General features: G+C 38.1%; 1 protein-coding gene across 1 annotated transcript in view; it reads left to right on the forward strand.

Moving 5' to 3' along the window:
- Positions 1 to 18620, forward strand: part of LOC137045926 (short transient receptor potential channel 5-like) — a 71310-nt gene that overhangs the window by 37564 nt on the left and 15126 nt on the right. The window contains exons 5-8 of the mRNA XM_067422912.1: positions 2460 to 2599; positions 2787 to 3109; positions 6475 to 6670; positions 7670 to 7879. Of these exons, the coding sequence (XP_067279013.1) occupies positions 2460 to 2599; positions 2787 to 3109; positions 6475 to 6670; positions 7670 to 7879 (869 nt within the window). The remainder of the gene's footprint in view (positions 1 to 2459; positions 2600 to 2786; positions 3110 to 6474; positions 6671 to 7669; positions 7880 to 18620) is intronic.

Genomic DNA, 18620 nt, shown 5'->3' on the forward strand with positions numbered 1-18620 from the left:
GCAGAAAGTGAATGGGAAAAATAAAGTGGGCGGGCCCTGTAATGCTGGAATCCAAAGTGTAAAATTGTAGTCTTGAATATTTAGCTCAAATAATGATGAAGCGATGATCTGTAACATTCATTTAGCTGGCTCATTCCTCAAGCTGTAAATCTGCTCGACTGCACAGGAAATAGGTTTTATCCCTCTGATGAAGTAAATGAATACTCATGAATTATTGATATAATAATTTATTGACCTCAAGAAAAAAGCAAACAAAATCTGAACTGATTACACCAGGGCTCGATCATAATGGCTTGAGGTTTTCTCCTGAAGTACACACAAGCCCAAAAGTCGACACAAGTGGACGCTTTAAAGAAATTATCTATAGTCTGGAGGACAGGTGCAATCAGAAATGGGTTTGCTTTATTTCTGTGAATAAGCCAAGCAGACAGAGGGACATAGAAAAATATATACTTAGCCTTGCAGTATATGTCTGTTCTTTATTAAAATACTGGTATATTTATAGGTATATTTATATATATATTATAGTATATATATATATATATCAGGGGACAAGACTTGTACCAAAATCCATTGAAGCAGGGTGGAGAATTTATTATTGTAGTATATATGGTTTCCAGTGTTATTTAATTTCAACCTGTGTGTGTGTGTGTGCGTGTGTGCGTGTGTGCGCGTGCGTGCGTGTGCGTGTGTGTGTGTGTGTGTGTGTGTGTGTGTGTGTGTGTGTGCATTATCCATATAATGACATGGGTATAACACACGTATTACAAGGAGAGGGTAAAATATGAGGACATTACCCATGTCCCCACTTTTCAAAAGGCTTATAAATCATACTTAAAAAAGTAGAAAATGCAGAAAGTTTCCTGTGATGGGTAGGTTTAGGGGCAGGGGCAGTGTAAGGGGATGGAACATACGGTTTGTACAGTATAAAAACCATTAAGCCTATGGAATTCCCCCTTCTTCTTCTTTCGGCTGTTCCCTTCAGGGGTCGCCACAGCGAATCATCTGCCTCCATCTATTTCTATCCTCTGTATCCTCTTCTCTCAGACCGACTACCTTCATGTCCTCCTTCACTACATCCATAAACCTCCTCTTTGGTCTTCCTCTTGACCTCCTGTCCTCCTGTCTGGCAGCTCTAACCTCAGCATCCTTTTACCGATGTATTCGCTCCCCCTCCTCTGAACATGTCCAAACCATCTCAACCTGGCCTCTCTAACTTTGTCTCCAAAACATCTCACATGTGCTGTCCCTCTGATGTACTCATTTCTGATCCTATCCATCCTCGTCACTCCCAAAGAGAGCCTTAACATCTTCAGCTCTGCTACATCTAGCTCTTCCTCCTGTCTTTTCCTCAGTGCAACTGTCTCCAAACCATACGACATCGCTGGTCTCACTACTGTTCTGTACACCTTTCCTTTCATTCTTGCTGGTACACTTTTATCACATAACAGACCTGACACTTTTCTCCACCCATTCCAACCTGCCTGCACACGCTTCTTCCCCTCTTTTCCACACTCCCCATTGCTCTGGACTGTTGACCCTAAGTACTTAAAATCCTGCACCTTCTTTACCTCTTCTCCCTGTAACCTCACTGTTCCACTTGGTTCTCTCTCATTCACACACATTTCACAAAAACAAACTGTGTGTGTGTGTGTGTGTGTGTGTGTGTGTGTGTGTGTGTGTGTGTGTGTGTGTGTGTGTGTGTGTGTGTGTGTGTGTGTGTGGCCTGGTAATCCCTACGTTATGGGGACAAAATGTCCCCACAAAGATGGCAATATCCGAAATCCTTGTCCTTGTGGGGACATTTTTAGGTCCCCATGAGGAAAACATCTTATAAATCACACAGAAGGAGTTTTATTGAGAAAGTAAAAATGCAGAATGTTTCCTGTGATGGGTAGGTTTAGGGGCAGGGGCAGTGTAGGGGGATAGGATGTACAGTTTGTACAGTATGAAATCCATTACGCCTATGAAAAGTCCCCATAAAACATGGAAACATGACGTGTGTGTGTGTGTGTGTGTGTGTGTGTGTGTGTGTGTGTGTGTGTGTGTGTGTGTGTGTGTTTGGTGTCACACAAAAAAACCTCAGTCAATCTAAAGAGCCTTATTTTTTTTCACAATTTCAGTAATTTTTTTCTTCACATTTTACACTTTTGAATTTTTTCTTGCATGCAATCTGCTAAAAAAGTTAAAAAGAAAAGAAGATATTTTACTCATTTCTTAGGGTGCCAATAATTGTGTCCAACATGCAATGGAGAAAAACATATTTGTGACATTTTTGACATTAAAGATCAAAAGGATAAGCATTTTTTTTCTCATATTTACCAAGGTTGGCAATATACGTGGAGGGCACTAGAAACCTTGCATACTAGAAAGGGATTCTGAAGTGAAAGTGGAGAAACGTCACTTTTTATGCTGTTTTGCAGTTGTAATTTTCTTTCCTTTTTTTGTGGTCCTTGCAGGCTTCATCTGGGCGGAGATTAAAGAGATGTGGGATGGGGGTTTCACAGAGTACATCCATGACTGGTGGAACCTGATGGATTTTGCGATGAACTCCCTCTACCTGGCCACCATATCTCTTAAAATGGTGGCCTACTTTAAGGTTGATACCATCATTTTTATGCAGTTAGCTACAGCCCTGGAGTAGATACCTTTACAGAAGACCGTTTGTTTCAGGTTGTACAGAGTTTGAGTAGGACTTGAATCAGATCATGAAATGATTGTAGAAGAATGAATATGTTTTTTCTCCACAGTGTTTATTTATCTCGCGTATCTTCTCTCACCATCAGTACAATAGCTCTCGTCCTCGTGTGGAGTGGGAGATGTGGCACCCTACGCTCATCGCCGAGGCTCTCTTCGCCATCGCCAACATCTTCAGCTCGCTGCGTCTCATCTCTCTGTTCACTGCCAACTCTCACTTGGGCCCACTGCAGATTTCTCTCGGCCGCATGCTGTTGGACATCCTCAAGTTTCTTTTCATTTACTGTCTGGTGCTGCTGGCTTTCGCCAACGGCCTCAACCAGCTCTACTTCTACTATGAGACGAAGGCATCCGAAGAGCCCAACCACTGCAAAGGGATCCGTTGTGAGAAGCAGAACAATGCCTTCTCCACGTGAGTGAAACGCCCTGTGGAGTTATTTGGTAGAATGTCCAGGCTACCTCTTGAGAAAATGAAGCACGCTTTAGAATACTTATAAAAAGACGGAAACTATACTTTAAATTAATATACTTAAGTGTAAATGAATGTAACGTTTTCGGACGCTTAGGGCCAGATTTAATAAACAGGGCAAATAAGCGTGAGAGCGCAATGCCAAAAAAGCACCAATGGGAGTGGAAAGTTCTATGTGATCTACTGACGACGTGCAAATTAAAGAACACAGACACAACCAGATTATTTCCATAATGACCAACACAATCTACCAAGAGCAGCGCAAATTAGCATCTGATGTAAAGACATTTAAAGATACTTTTTTGGGTCGTTAAATAATGCTGCATATACCAGTAAACTGTTGAGTGCAAACCTTACACTGTAAAAAATTTGTGGTGGTTTTTGTTGGTTTAACTTAAAAAAGTAAGTAACCTGGTTACCTTAAAAAAAATTAGTTTATTGAAATAAAAAATCTGAGTTGATACAATGAAGGAAATTAGTTTAATAAATAGAAACTCAAAATATTTTTGTATCTGAACCACATAAAAAATGTGATAAATCATGAAAATAGCACTATTTGGCATGTTTCAGTGCGTCATCAGAAATAAAACACACACAATTACCCAATATGCTTAAAAAATCTTTTAATAATCTTTTAATAAAGGTTGTCGATCTCAAAAAATGTTCATTGTATTAACTCAAAATTTTAATTTCAATGAACTCAAAATGTTAAGGCAACCAGCTAACTTTTTTTCTAAATAATTTTTTACAGTGTAGTAAGTCACCTAGCATGATTCGTTTAATATAATATCAAATAGCACACAACAGTTTAGTAAAGTACTTTAGTAAGTATGTTAGTAAACACATCAAAATAAGTGCACTTCTTTAAATATGCCAAAAGATTATTAAAAACACTTCAAATACACTACAAATGCACATTCATTGCAATTAACTGCTTTTCTTGTTCACTTTGTTTGGTGACCAGAGGCTGTTAATGTCCAAAAATAAAAATAAATAAGTATCTTGCTACAAAGAACGGTTTAACGGCATAATATATGGTTCGCTGTTTTACTCAGTTTAATCTGGTTTTAGCTGATCTACCAGCCATGCTTGGATGGTATTTAGCTAGTTTAGCTAAATATTTAACCAAACTGAAAAGTTGCTAAAATCAGTCAACAGACCAGCCTGACCAGGCTTAGATGACCAAATCAGAAACTAGCTTTGTTTTTTCAGCAGAACTATATTCCAAGTTCTCTAAACCCAGATATCTTTGTGCCTATACTGAATAAAGCTCCCTTAAAATCAGCTTTAACCACCTTAAGGTAGTTTTAGCTGGTTTAAGCAGGTCTAGTTGGTCGCCCAGCCTAGCCTGAGCCTAAGCAGACTGGTCTGTAGGCCACTTTAAAGAGTTTTGGCCACTTTTGTCAGCTGGTCAGTCTGGTAGACCAGCTGGCTTCAGAGCTAAACTAGCTGAGCACCAGCTAGATACAGCTTGCAGACCATCTTAATCCAGCTAAAAACAGAAAAAAGCTCAGATTTTTTTCAGCGTGGAAGTGCTAAAATCCTTCTAAAACCAACAAAACAGGGTATTCCAGAGGTTAACTTACCATCAAATATACCTTGAACTCCCCGGTGGATTAACCCAAACCATGCTTACACAAGGCATGCTGGTTCCAAAAATGCATCCAGGAGTAATTTCAGACAAATCAGAGCAACGACTCAATGACTCAACACAGCAACGAAACGACATGTCACCATGAAAACAGACACTAAGAAAAAGTGCACTATTCTACTTCCTTCTTCTTTCATTTAATGGCGATTTATAAAACCTACTTAGTGCACATCACCACCTATTTGGTGGTTTTGCAATCATTCTTTCAATCTTTTAGTTTAATAAGTAAGCTTTAGTCACTGAGAATAAAGATTATGATGCTGATCAATTGAAAGCAGATCCATGTGGGAGAGGGCAATACAATAAATAATAAATATAATTTAATTAATTAATTAATTAATTAATTAAGATTTAACATTACCTTATTATAATAGTGCAATAGAATTCTGAGCAGGTTTTGTTCAGAGAGTGAGTTGCTTTGGCTGTTTACATACCTCTTAAGCCCTATTTTGACGTGATTAGTTTAACATGGGGAGGTTTACCACAGAGTTGTCCCACCATTTACAACGCAACCAAGTGCTTCAAGCACACCCATGCTCGCAAGACGCGCTTTTTAAAAAGCTCAACAGTCGAGCTCCCTGCTTGGCTTTGCAGTGACAGAGGTCTCATATAGCATTTTATAATAATCACGTCTTACAAAATCCACAAAAGACCTTCGGTTGACTTGATCAATGAAGGTAATGCAGCCAAGATGCCACACGCGGCTTAATGCTGCCCTCCCACAGAGGTCAAAATGAGAAACAAATGAGGAAGGAAATGAGAGTGGAAATGCGTATGATCTTCCTGAGATTTTGCATTATAGCATGAACCTTGCAGAAACATTTGATCTCAGAGGACGAAGACGAAATTTTAGAGTGGCGCTTCATCCATCAACTCTTGTGTAATGACGAGAATCTTTTGCTCAAGGCTGTGCAGTACTAATGTGATCAGAAATGGGAAGAGATTTCAATGAAAACAATATTTCAAAACTACACTTGAGAGGGGAAATATTTGATTTCTTCTAAGTAAAAACAGTCAGAGTCTATCTATCTATCTATCTATCTATCTATCTATCTATCTATCTATCTATCTATCTATCTATCTATCTATCTATCTATCTATCTATCTATCTATCTATCTATCTATCTATCTATCTATCTATCTATCTATCTATCTATCTATCTATCTATCTGTCTGTCTGTCTGTCTGTCTGTCTGTCTGTCTGTCTGTCTGTCTGTCTGTCTGTCTGTCTGTCTGTCTGTCTGTCTGTCTGTCTGTCTGTCTGTCTGTCTATCTATCTATCTATCTATCTATCTATCTATCTATCTATCTGCTTAAATCAATAAGAAATTATAATCTGATGTGAAAAACTAATTGTTCAGAGATCTGAACGTAGTTTTGAGAAAAAAAAAGTCTAATTTGAGAACTGAACCAAAGCGATTAAGAAAAACTTTAATTCAATTTCAAGTTAAGTGATAACAATTATGTAAGTTATCACTTAACTTATACTGTTCAAATATTTCAAATGTCTTTCTTATATATGTGTCTTCTTACATATTAATCTGGGACAGAATAAAGTAAATTAACATTGAAAAAGTTTTCTTTAAATCCTGAGAAATATGTCAACTTCTGCTTTTCTTCTTTCTTTATTTCCCTCCCTCTCTCTTTGACTTCTCAGGCTGTTTGAAACACTTCAGTCTCTTTTCTGGTCTGTGTTCGGGCTGTTGAATCTGTATGTTACCAATGTGAAGGCTCGTCATGAGTTCACCGAGTTTGTAGGGGCCACAATGTTCGGCACTTACAACGTCATCTCACTGGTGGTGCTGCTGAACATGCTCATCGCCATGATGAACAACTCTTACCAGCTCATCGCTGTGAGTGACAAACACTGATGATTATTTTTCACAGTGTAAGGTTTAAAGTACTTTCACATCAGTTGTTTGAGATTGAAAGTAAGTATAGAAATGAAAGTAAAGAGATTTAGAGCACTTGTATAGATCTTGTATGTGAAGTCAGATTTAATACATTTTAGTAATTCATTATTATACACTTTGAATTTCAGCACAAATACTTGTATGCACTGGCTACCTGCAATGCAGATTCTAAATGCCCTAAAATAGCACTGTGCCATATTTGATAGATTACATCTTATTCATAAAACTAACAGCTATTTTATGGTGCAATTCATAGTGTGCTACCATTTGGGTTAATGACAAATAAGAAGGTCCATAAGCAAATCTAGTTTAAAACACAAACTCTTAATCATTAGGGATCTCTCAGATCTCTATGTGATATACAGGTGCTGGTCATATAATTAGAATATCATCAAAAACATTGTTTATTTCACTAACTCTATTCAAAAAGTAAAACTTGCATTTTAAGCTCATTTTCAGGTTTTTTTGATGATTATTACTGAAAACTAAGGAAAGTCCCAAGTTCAGTATCTCAGAAAATTAGAATATTGTGAAAATTCATATGTGAATACATAAAAAACTGCTTTCTTTGTATTGGTTTTAAGTAATATTCTAATTTTCTGAGATACTGAATTTGGGGTTATGTTTCTGCTTGTGAATTTCCCCATATGTTCAATATCCATATGGAATGTTTTCATGCATTTAATGAATATTAATCCATTTGCGTCATGATACTACTAAGAGATTTGAGCAGTTTTGTGACTCATTTTTCAGCATGTTAGTTATGGCTTATATAAGCTACATTTGAGCCATTTTCACCATCTGCATGTGTCTCACAATGCAAAATGTTATTCGAGTAAACGCGCATTATCCAATCACAACAAAAGCCAGTCTGGGACACTATCCCAATTGGCACTTTCTGCACTGTCCTCCATCCAACTGTCTGTTGTTCTGCTGTAGGATCATGCGGACATTGAGTGGAAGTTTGCTCGTACCAAGCTGTGGATGAGCTACTTTGATGAGGGAGGGACGTTACCACCACCCTTCAACATCATACCTAGTCCAAAGTCTGTGTGGTACCTGTGTGTGTGGCTGCATTGCCGTCTTTGTGGACATGGAGAGCCAAGACATGAGGACGAGTGTAAACATGGAAACCTCAAAGAGTTCACGGTAATGCATTGTGCGCTTTCGTTCTGCATGCAGCGTGGGTGGTACATTATAGCTCTCACTTAGTAAATGTGACACAGCCCTTGACTAAAGCAAACAAAAACAGCATAATTGCCATTAAAACCGTGGTTTTTGAAGAATCACTAGAATTAGTGCTGAAGACAAGCACTGCTATCATTACTGCTCATGCTTTTTTAACTTCTATCCCTGAATATAACATTTTGTTGTGCTATGGGCATGAATTATACCTCAATTGTTTTTACATTGTTTCTTTCGGTCTCCTCCCCCTTTTTAAAGCGTAAGCAATGTTTAAAGACTTCATTCATTCATTCACGCTACAAAAATAATCTTAATGGTGTCATGAACTGGCTTTTTTCTTTATTATACTGTTGTCTGAGTTTTTAAAAACATCATAACTAATAAGTAATAGGCTATTTTCTACACTGATTTTTTTATGGAATTACCTTTGTCTCAAGAAAACTGAATGAAACTTTATAAAACTGAACAAAACTTTATAAAACTGAACGAAAATTTTCAGAAACTATCAAAAATATGCCATTACAAAAGAAGAAAAACACATGAACTCAGTCGCACAAATGTAACAGGATATTCAGTATGCTTCATTCTTTGTTGTGTGTATATATATATATATATATATATATAATATAAATTATAAATTACAGCGGGCAAACTCATGTGCCTTAAACAGGGAGAAAGCTCCCTCGAGAGACATTTAGAACTGTTTTTGGATCAGACCACCTTCCCGGACTACTGCCTGTGCTCGTTCGTGTATGTGGGACTCAAAGCCGTCACACGTGCACAGTTGTCCGGGGAGGGTCCTTGAGGGAGCTTTTTTAAGTATGTGGAGTGGGTGCTGGCATCCTGCAACTCACTGTTCACCGTCGTTGATGCCACCAGCCCCACTCCCAATCCAGGGTCCAGCCCAGTACCACCTCTGTGCAATGAATGGCAGGATTTGCCTCAGTTGTTCCCGTTACGGTGCGAGGACGCGCCTATTCGAAGGGGATGTAATGTCATGTCTGTCATGGTTTAGACTGTGTTACTCTGTTTCTCCCCAGTTAGGTTATTTAGTCATATCAGTCACCTGTGGCTTGTCCTGTCTCCTTTTTTCCTACTATGGAAATCAATGGAGTCGTTTAGTTCACCATATTCTTCAAAATATCATCTTTTGTGTTCAGCAAAAGAAAGAAACTCGCACAGGTTTGGAACAACTTGAGTAAATTATCATTTTAATTTTGGGGTAAACTATTCATTTAACTTTAGGTTTGGCCACATTAGCAAAAAGGTTTATTGTCCATTCTCAATTAGCAATCACGTGACATAACAATTCCTTTTTAAATGACTGGATTTTGCCTTCAAAATTTCACTAAACAATGGTAAATGCAAGCATTCTTTAACGCAGCTGAAAATAAAGATTAAATAATGCAAAACGTGTAAAATTCAACAAATTATGAAAGGAATTCACTTAATCTATAAAGAATTTCTGCAAAAAACAGTGATGTCAAAGTCCAGCTCATTTAGGTTCTTATCCAATAGTGTCAGTGCAGTCAAGTCAATAATATTGCTGAAAATTAAGTGTCCCCCACTAAAGGCTGCAACGTACTCCGCAAGAACAGAGAAAAAAGTTCGAGCTCCCAGGGCTGCGAGAACAAGATGACGTCATTTTGTTTTCGCAGCCCTGGTTTGGAAGTTCTCGCAGCTTGTTATCGACACATCACCTGAGCAGAACTTTTTTCTTGTGGGTGTCTGAGAACTATTGTGTGATCGGTCATACATTTAAAGTGGGCTCGATTAATGCGGAGAAACGCAGATGATCGGCACCTGCTTTTCTCATGAAATATGGAATGTACTGGCCAGAACGATCTTTGTTCTTGTTCTTGCCACCTCGAGAAATTGAACACATTTCTTTGTTCTTGCAGAGTATGTTCCAAGCTTAAGCAAAGCCAAAGGTGTCAAGGAACCCAAACTCCATCAGGTGACAGAAATGGAGAGGGAAAAAAAGCTTTGGAGAAAAATCACACTGTGTTTGTTCATTGGTCAGAGGAGAACTGGCCCCCCGCCGAACACTGTGTGATTATGACTCAGGCTCAAGCCAGATATTGTGGATCGGTAGATTTCAAAGATATTCATCCAGTTCCTTCTACTTGAAAATATTATATATATATATATATATATATATATATATATATATATATATATATATATATATATATATATATATATATATATATATATATCGGCACTGTATATATATATATACAGGGAGTGCAGAATTATTAGGCAAATGAGTATTTTGACCACATCATCCTTGTTATGCATGTTGTCTTACTCCAAGCTGTATAGGCTGGAAAGCCTACTACCAATTAAGCATATTAGGTGATGTGCATCTCTGTAATGAGAAGGGGTGTGGTCTAATGACATCAACACCCTATGTCAGGTGTGCATAATTATTAGGCAACTTCCTTTCCTTTGGCAAAATGGGTCAACAGAAGGACTTGACAGGCTCAGAAAAGTCAAAAATAGTGAGATATATTGCAGAGGGATGCAGCAGTCTTAAAATAGCCAAGCTTCTGAAGCGTGATCATCGAACAATCAAGCGTTTCATTCAAAATAGTCAATAGGGTCGCAAGAAGCGTGTGGAAAAACCAAGGCGCAAAATAACTGCCCGTGAACTGAGAAAAGTCAAGCGTGCAGCTGCCAAGATGCCACTTGCCACCAGTTTGGCCATATTTCAGAGCTGCAACATCACTGGAGTGCCCAAAAGCACAAGGTGTGCAATACTCAGAGACATGGCCAAGGTAAGAAAGGCAGAAAGTCGACCACCACTGAACAAGACACACAAGCTGAAACGTCAAGACTGGGCCAAGAAATATCTCAAGACTGATTTTTCTAAGGTTTTATGGACTGATGAAATGAGAGTGAGTCTTGATGGCCCAGATGGATGGGCCCGTGGCTGGATTGGTAAAGGGCAGAGAGCTCCAGTCCGACTCAGACGCCAGCAAGGTGGAGGTGGAGTACTGGTTTGGGCTGGTATCATCAAAGATGAGCTTGTGGGGCCTTTTCGGGTTGAGGATGGAGTCAAGCTCAACTCCCAGTCCTACTGCCAGTTTCTGGAAGACACCTTCTTCAAGCAGTGGTACAGGAAGAAGTCTGCATCCTTCAAGAAAAACATGATTTTCATGCAGGACAATGCTCCATCACACGCGTCCAAGTACTGGGCTGAAAGGTACTGGCAAGAAAGGGTATAAAAGAAGAAAATCTAATGATATGGCCTCCTTGTTCACCTGATCTGAACCCCATTGAGAACCTGTGGTCCATCATATTTTGTTTGTTTTTTGAATGTCAGAAATGTATATTTGTGAATGTTGAGATGTTATATTGGTTTCACTGGTAAAAATAAATAATTGAAATGGGTATAAATTTGTTTTTTGTTAAGTTGCCTAATAATTATGCACAGTAATAGTCACCTGCACACACAGATATCCCCCTAAAATAGCTAAAACTAAAAACTAAAACTTCCAAAAATATTCAGCTTTGATACAGTTATTGTTATTACTTGTTCAAAATAATAGCAGTGCAATGTGACTAACCAGAATAATCAAGGTTTTTAGTATATTTTTTATTGCTACGTGGCAAACAAGTTACCAGTAGGTTCAGTAGATTCTCAGAAAACAAATGAGACCCAGCATTCATGATATGCACGCTCTTAAGGCTGTGCAATTGGGCAATTAGTTGAAAGGGGTGTGTTAAAAAAAATAGCAGTGTCTACCTTTGACTGTACAAACTCAAAACTATTTTGTACAAACATTTTTTTTTTTTGGGATTTAGCAATCCTGTGAATCACTAAACTAATATTTAGTTGTATGACCACAGTTTTTTAAAACTGCTTGACATCTGTGTGGCATGGAGTCAACCAACTTGTGGCACCTCTCAGCTGTTATTCCACTCCATGATTCTTTAAAAACATTCCACAATTCATTCACATTTCTTGGTTTTGCTTCAGAAACAGCATTTTTGATATCACCCCACAATTTCTCAATTGGATTAAGGTCTGGAGATTGGGCTGGCCACTCCATAACATTAATTTTGTTGGTTTGGAACCAAGACTTTGCCCGTTTACTAGTGTGTTTTGGGTCATTGTCTTGTTGAAACAACCGTTTCAAGGGCATGTCCTCTTCAGCATAGGGCAACATGACCTCTTCAAGTATTTTAACATATGCAAACTGATCCATGATCTCTGGTATGCGATAAATAGGCCCAACACCATAGTAGGAGAAACATGCCCATATCATGATGCTTGCACCTCCATGCTTCACTGTCTTCACTGTGTACTGTGGCTTGAATTCAGAGTTTGGGGGTCGTCTCACAAACTGCCTGTGGCCCTTGGACCCAAAAAGAACAATTTCACTCTCATCAGTCCACAAAATGTTCCTCCATTTCTCTTTAGGCCAGTTGATGTGTTCTTTGGCAAATTGTAACCTCTTCTGCACATGCCTTTTTTTTAACAGAGGGACTTTGCGGGGGATTCTTGAAAATAGATTAGCTTCACACAGACGTCTTCTAACTGTCACAGTACTTACAGGTAACTCCAGACTGTCTTTGATCATCCTGGAGGTGATCATTGGCTGAGCCTTTGCCATTCTGGTTATTCTTCTATCCATTTTGATGGTTGTCTTCCGTTTTCTTCCACGTCTCTCTGGTTTTGCTCTCCATTTTAAGGCATTGGAGATCATTTTAGCTGAACAGCCTATCATTTTTTGCACCTCTTTATAGGTTTTCCCCTCTCTAATCAACTTTTTAATCAAAGTACGCTGTTCTTCTGAACAATGTCTTGAACGACCCATTTTCCTCAGCTTTCAAATGCATGTTCAACAAGTGTTGGCTTCATCCTTAAATAGGGGCCACCTGATTCACACCTGTTTCTTCACAAAATTGATGACCTCAGTGATTGAATGCCACACTGCTATTTTTTTGAACACACCCCTTTCAACTAATTCAACTAATTGCCCAATTGCACAGCCTTAAGAGCGTGCATATCATGAATGCTGGGTCTCATTTGTTTTCTGAGAATCTACTGAACCTACTGGTAACTTGTTTGCCACGTAGCAATAAAAAAATATACGAAAAACCTTGATTATTCTGGTTAGTCACATTGTACTGTTATTATTTTTAGTTTTTTGTGTTCATTGAGAACATGGTTGTTGTTCAATAATAAAATTAATCCTCAAAAATACAACTTGCCTAATAATTCTGCACTCCCTGTATATATATATGTGGATTGCCTGTGCCTTAAAGCTACACTGTGTGATATTTTCCCCCATCTAGCGGTGTATATGAAAATCCAGTGAATAATAGTTTCTGTTCCTCTCAATTCCGATTTTGTTTTAACTCCTACGGTGGCCGATTTAGTCCAAGATTAACATGGCTTCCAGTTTGGCCTCGTTCATGAGTGCCATTGCGTGTTAAAACGTGAAAAGCGAAGCTTGAATTCATGGGTATGTCCCTCTTTGGCTAATGTACTTTCAAGATGGAGGGGCAACATGGCGACCGGCAGTCGAACCCCTCACCCGTATGTATTTTCAATGGCATATTATAAACTTACGGAAATACTTTATTACATGAAAGAAGTAAATATACATTAATGAGCACATATATTTTTGAAAGAACTAAGTGTTTTTAGCTAAGAATAAACTAAAAAAGTTACACAGTGTAGCTTTAAAGATGCCCTAGAATGAGTTGAAACAATGTGTTAAATTGTTCTCTGATATCTACATAGACAGAGGGTATGTGGCTTATTTAAGGGCAAAAATTGTCCAGATACAGTTTTATAGGTCCATTTACCTATAAATAAACCATAAATTGTCCCTAGGATGTAATGCTCTGTTTTTGCCTTATTTGGAAGGGTCATGAATATTAATGTTGAGCTCTTCTCTGATTGGCTTATTTCAGCAGCTCACAGCACACAGCAGTTCAGTTGTTCAAAGAAGCGGCTCGTGAGTCTTGACCGTCCTGACAGAACACAGGCTAAAATGCAGCCTACTTGTTTATTGGTGGTTTCAGATCATCCGCGTTCGTGAGAGAGCTCGCATGCATATGGTTGCCAGATTGTACATGTTTAAGTAAAACACAAAATAGTATATGTGTTCTTTTCACAGAAAAGCTCTGATTGGGGGATTTAAATTACTTAAATCTGGCAACCGCAAGCACAAACGGTCTTCTGTCCTCCGCCAAAACCAGTGTTTTTATTAAAGTTTTTATTTTTTAAACTACATTTTAGGCTCGTCTTTTCTCGTCAACGATATTGCATGTTTATATAACGTTAGTCACAGTGTAGGCTACGCAGTGACTGTGATGTACTCTGAAATACAAGCATGCAAAAACATCATAGGGGAGAGCATGGGCGAAAGTACCATTTCTCAGAAAAACGTAATTTTAAAAGAAAATGTTTTAGACAGAGATATGTATTTGCTCTGGTCAGTGACGTAGCACCAAATTTTGGGCCCTGGGTAGAAACCATCTTGCTGGGCCCCCGTACCATGTATGTGTATGTATAGAAAACGGACTTCCCTGCCTCGGGCCCTGGTTACTCAGTACCCTTTATCCCCCCAGTCCCACGCCCCTGGCTCTGGTCAATAACTCACAAGTGTGGTCTATCAATAGCAGGTGGTATTCTGTACAAATACAGAACGACTACAGTATAATTTGAACATAAGATCCAAATTGGTACTTTTGACCCCATCAGTTGGGACGAAAGTAACACACAGTTGGGGCAAAAGTAACACAACAATATAAGCTAGATTGTGTTACTCTTGTTTTTATTAAACATACCTGACTATGACCTTGTTAATATGTAACTGCAAACATATTTTGTAGCTACTTTATCTTTGCAAAAAAATATTAGATTACATTTGCATTTAAAATGTTAAGTTTGATCAAATGTTTCAAATATAACCTGACAATACAAACTTGTAGGTTTAGAATATTTTTTTGTGTGCAATGTCAATCAATTTGATCATTTTTTTCTTCAACAATATGAACAATATGAAAATTAAATTAGCATAATATGCATTATATACAGTCTTGTTCAAAATAATAGCAGTACAATGTGACTAACCAGAATAATCAAGGTTTTTAGTATATTTTTTATTGCTACGTGGCAAACAAGTTACCAGTAGGTTCAGTAGATTGTCAGAAAACAAATGAGACCCAGCATTCATGATATGCACGCTCTTAAGGCTGTGCAATTGGGCAATTAGTTGAAAGGGGTGTGTTCAAAAAAATAGCAGTGTCTACCTTTGACTGTACAAACTCAAAACTATTTTGTACAAACATTTTTTTTTTCCTGGGTTTTAGCAATCCTGTAAATTACTAAACTAATATTTAGTTGTATGACCACAGTTTTTTAAAACTGCTTGACATCTGTGTGGCATGGAGTCAACCAACTTGTGGCACCTCTCAGCTGTTATTCCACTCCATGATTCTTTAACAACATTCCACAATTCATTCACATTTCTTGGTTTTGCTTCAGAAACAGCATTTTTGATATCACCCCACAAGTTCTCAATTGGATTAAGGTCTGGAGATTGGGCTGGCCACTCCATAACATTAATTTTGTTGGTTTGGAACCAAGACTTTGCCCGTTTACTAGTGTGTTTTGGGTCATTGTCTTGTTGAAACAACCGTTTCAAGGGCATGTCCTCTTCAGCATAGGGCAACATGACCTCTTCAAGTATTTTAACATATGCAAACTGATCCATGATCCCTGGTATGCGATAAATAGGCCCAACACCATAGTAGGAGAAACATGCCCATATCATGATGCTTGCACCTCCATGCTTCACTGTCTTCACTGTGTACTGTGGCTTGAATTCAGAGTTTGGGGGTCGTCTCACAAACTGCCTGTGGCCCTTGGACCCAAAAAGAACAATTTTACTCTCATCAGTCCACAAAATGTTCCTCCATTTCTCTTTAGGCCAGTTGATGTGTTCTTTGGCAAATTGTAACCTCTTCTGCACATGCCTTTTTTTTAACAGAGGGACTTTGCGGGGGATTCTTGAAAATAGATTAGCTTCACACAGACGTCTTCTAACTGTCACAGTACTTACAGGTAACTCCAGACTGTCTTTGATCATCCTGGAGGTGATCATTGGCTGAGCCTTTGCCATTCTGGTTATTCTTCTATCCATTTTGATGGTTGTCTTCCGTTTTCTTCCACGTCTCTCTGGTTTTGCTCTCCATTTTAAGGTATTGGAGATCATTTTAGCTGAACAGCCTATCATTTTTTGCACCTCTTTATAGGTTTTCCCCTCTCTAATCAACTTTTTAATCAAAGTACGCTGTTCTTCTGAACAATGTCTTGAACGACCCATTTTCCTCAGCTTTCAAATGCATGTTCAACAAGTGTTGGCTTCATCCTTAAATAGGGGCCACCTGATTCACACCTGTTTCTTCACAAAATTGATGACCTCAGTGATTGAATGCCACACTGCTATTTTTTTGAACACACCCCTTTCAACTAATTCAACTAATTGCCCAATTGCACAGCCTTAAGAGCGTGCATATCATGAATGCTGGGTCTCATTTGTTTTCTGAGAATCTACTGAACCTACTGGTAACTTGTTTGCCACGTAGCAATAAAAAAATATATGAAAAACCTTGATTATTCTGGTTAGTCACATTGTACTGCTATTATTTTGAACAAGACTGTATATAAAAGTGGGACAAAAGTAACAACTGTTACTTTCGTCCCGACAGGAAGTCCTGACATTTAAACACGATTTACTTTTATACTGGAAAACTCTGAAAAGACAAAGGATGTGTAACAGCAATACATAATCTTTAGAGTGATCATTTCTGTGACACATGAAACAAGAAACACAACTTGTAATTAGAAAAAAATAGTACCGCTTCAGTAATTTACTTTCCGTACTCAAAAAAACTATATTTCGGACCCAATGGCGGGAAACGATGACGAAATCACATGATTTTTGGCAGATCCATCAAGGGTTGCTTGATGGATGGCACTTTAACCTTTACAAGATCCTCACAGTATGTGATGTTCATGTACTTAACTCTTATTATTTCACTATGGCAAGGTTAATTCAATTTTTTCATTCTAGGGCACCTTTAAGATACGGCAAAATTAGCAGGTACCTCACACAAAAATATTCAATTGCATGGATTCCTATTTACAGTTTTCTCAATTGCTCAAACACTAAAACCCATTGGCTTAACAAACTTCTCCGTTGCCTGAACTCGTTTAGCTAATTGTGCAGTCTGTTGTCAATACCTTAAACCATTTCACATGGCAAAACACAATTTGCAGATCTCACTTTTAGACTTTTTAGAAAAACACATTCTCAGTCTCAAGACACATTCTGCACTCTAATGAACGTGTCATCCATACGGGTAAACGCAAGTGGCAACAATCAAATACAAATAGAGAACAAATGTCATTGATTGAACAAAACCACTCAAAATTGAGTTAACCTGTTTCAAATGATGAGACACAAGCGCAACCAATAGAAGTACAGTGCATTGTAGGCTGTATACTGTACAGTGAACAAAGTGTATGGCCCTGAACATTGTTCTCAACAGTACTGACTACTCAACAGATTTTGACCGGTTGCAGGTTCATATCAACAAAGAATCAGACTTACAGTATCACAGAGACAAAGGACAAGTTTATGAGATGCAGGGTACAGTAGCCTGCTCTAATGGAAATGCATATCTATAGCACGAATTGTATTTATTGTGCGATTTATACGCCAAAATGAGTTTTTATGTGCATATGTTACGCAGTTTTCGTGTGCATATGATACACACTTTATAACGTGTTATGTGCACGCACTCCACAAAACTAAATGTAACCAATGGGGTGACAATACAAATCATGTATGCACGCGGCTTATAAATTGCACAATAAATACAATTGGTGCGTGTTATAGACACATATCCACATTCCACACCACAAAACCTAATCAAGCGCGTTATATGTACACCACTAAAACTACCCAATGGGGTGTATCATATGCACTTACAAACTAATTTTGCCATATAAATCGCACGCTAAACATAATTCAAGCTATATATGCATTTCAAGAGATTGAGTTAATAAAAATAGGGGTACAAGGAGGAGGAAGAACAAAAAATTGCAAAGCAGAGTAGTCATTTCTGACCAATTTTGAGCTACTATGATAGAACATGTTTTCATTGATCAAAAGACAATGACAGAAAATTGAACTGCGAACTATGAACAGTTTGGAACAACGTGTTTTGTATTTTTTGGTGTATTGTTTACTGACTGCTTGATAGTGTATATCATTTTGATCACTTACTTTATGATTTGAGAGCAGTGTTTGATTCTGAATACAGGTAAAACTGTTTTGAGGCGAAAGTTTAAATTTGCCAGAGATTCAGGTTTTCTAAAAAGTTCTTGAAGATGAGGTTTGGTCTTTATTGAGCAAGGTTTCAGAAATAGTGTTTTAGCAATTGAGGAAAACTGTAAACGGGACCAGGATTTCGCCCACAAAATGACCCAAACGGTAAATGTGACTGTCACAGTAGGCAGTCACTGGTTTTACACAAGTTAGCATCACTCACATGTATTCAAGGTTTTCACCCGTTTTGATATTGCATAATTTCAAAGTGTGACCTTTCAGAATGGCTGGAATCATAAATACAGTAAACAGTATATATATATATATATATATATATATATATA

This window comes from Pseudorasbora parva, chromosome 18, assembly GCF_024679245.1.
Source record: "Pseudorasbora parva isolate DD20220531a chromosome 18, ASM2467924v1, whole genome shotgun sequence".
NCBI classification, from domain to species: Eukaryota; Metazoa; Chordata; class Actinopteri; order Cypriniformes; family Gobionidae; genus Pseudorasbora; species Pseudorasbora parva.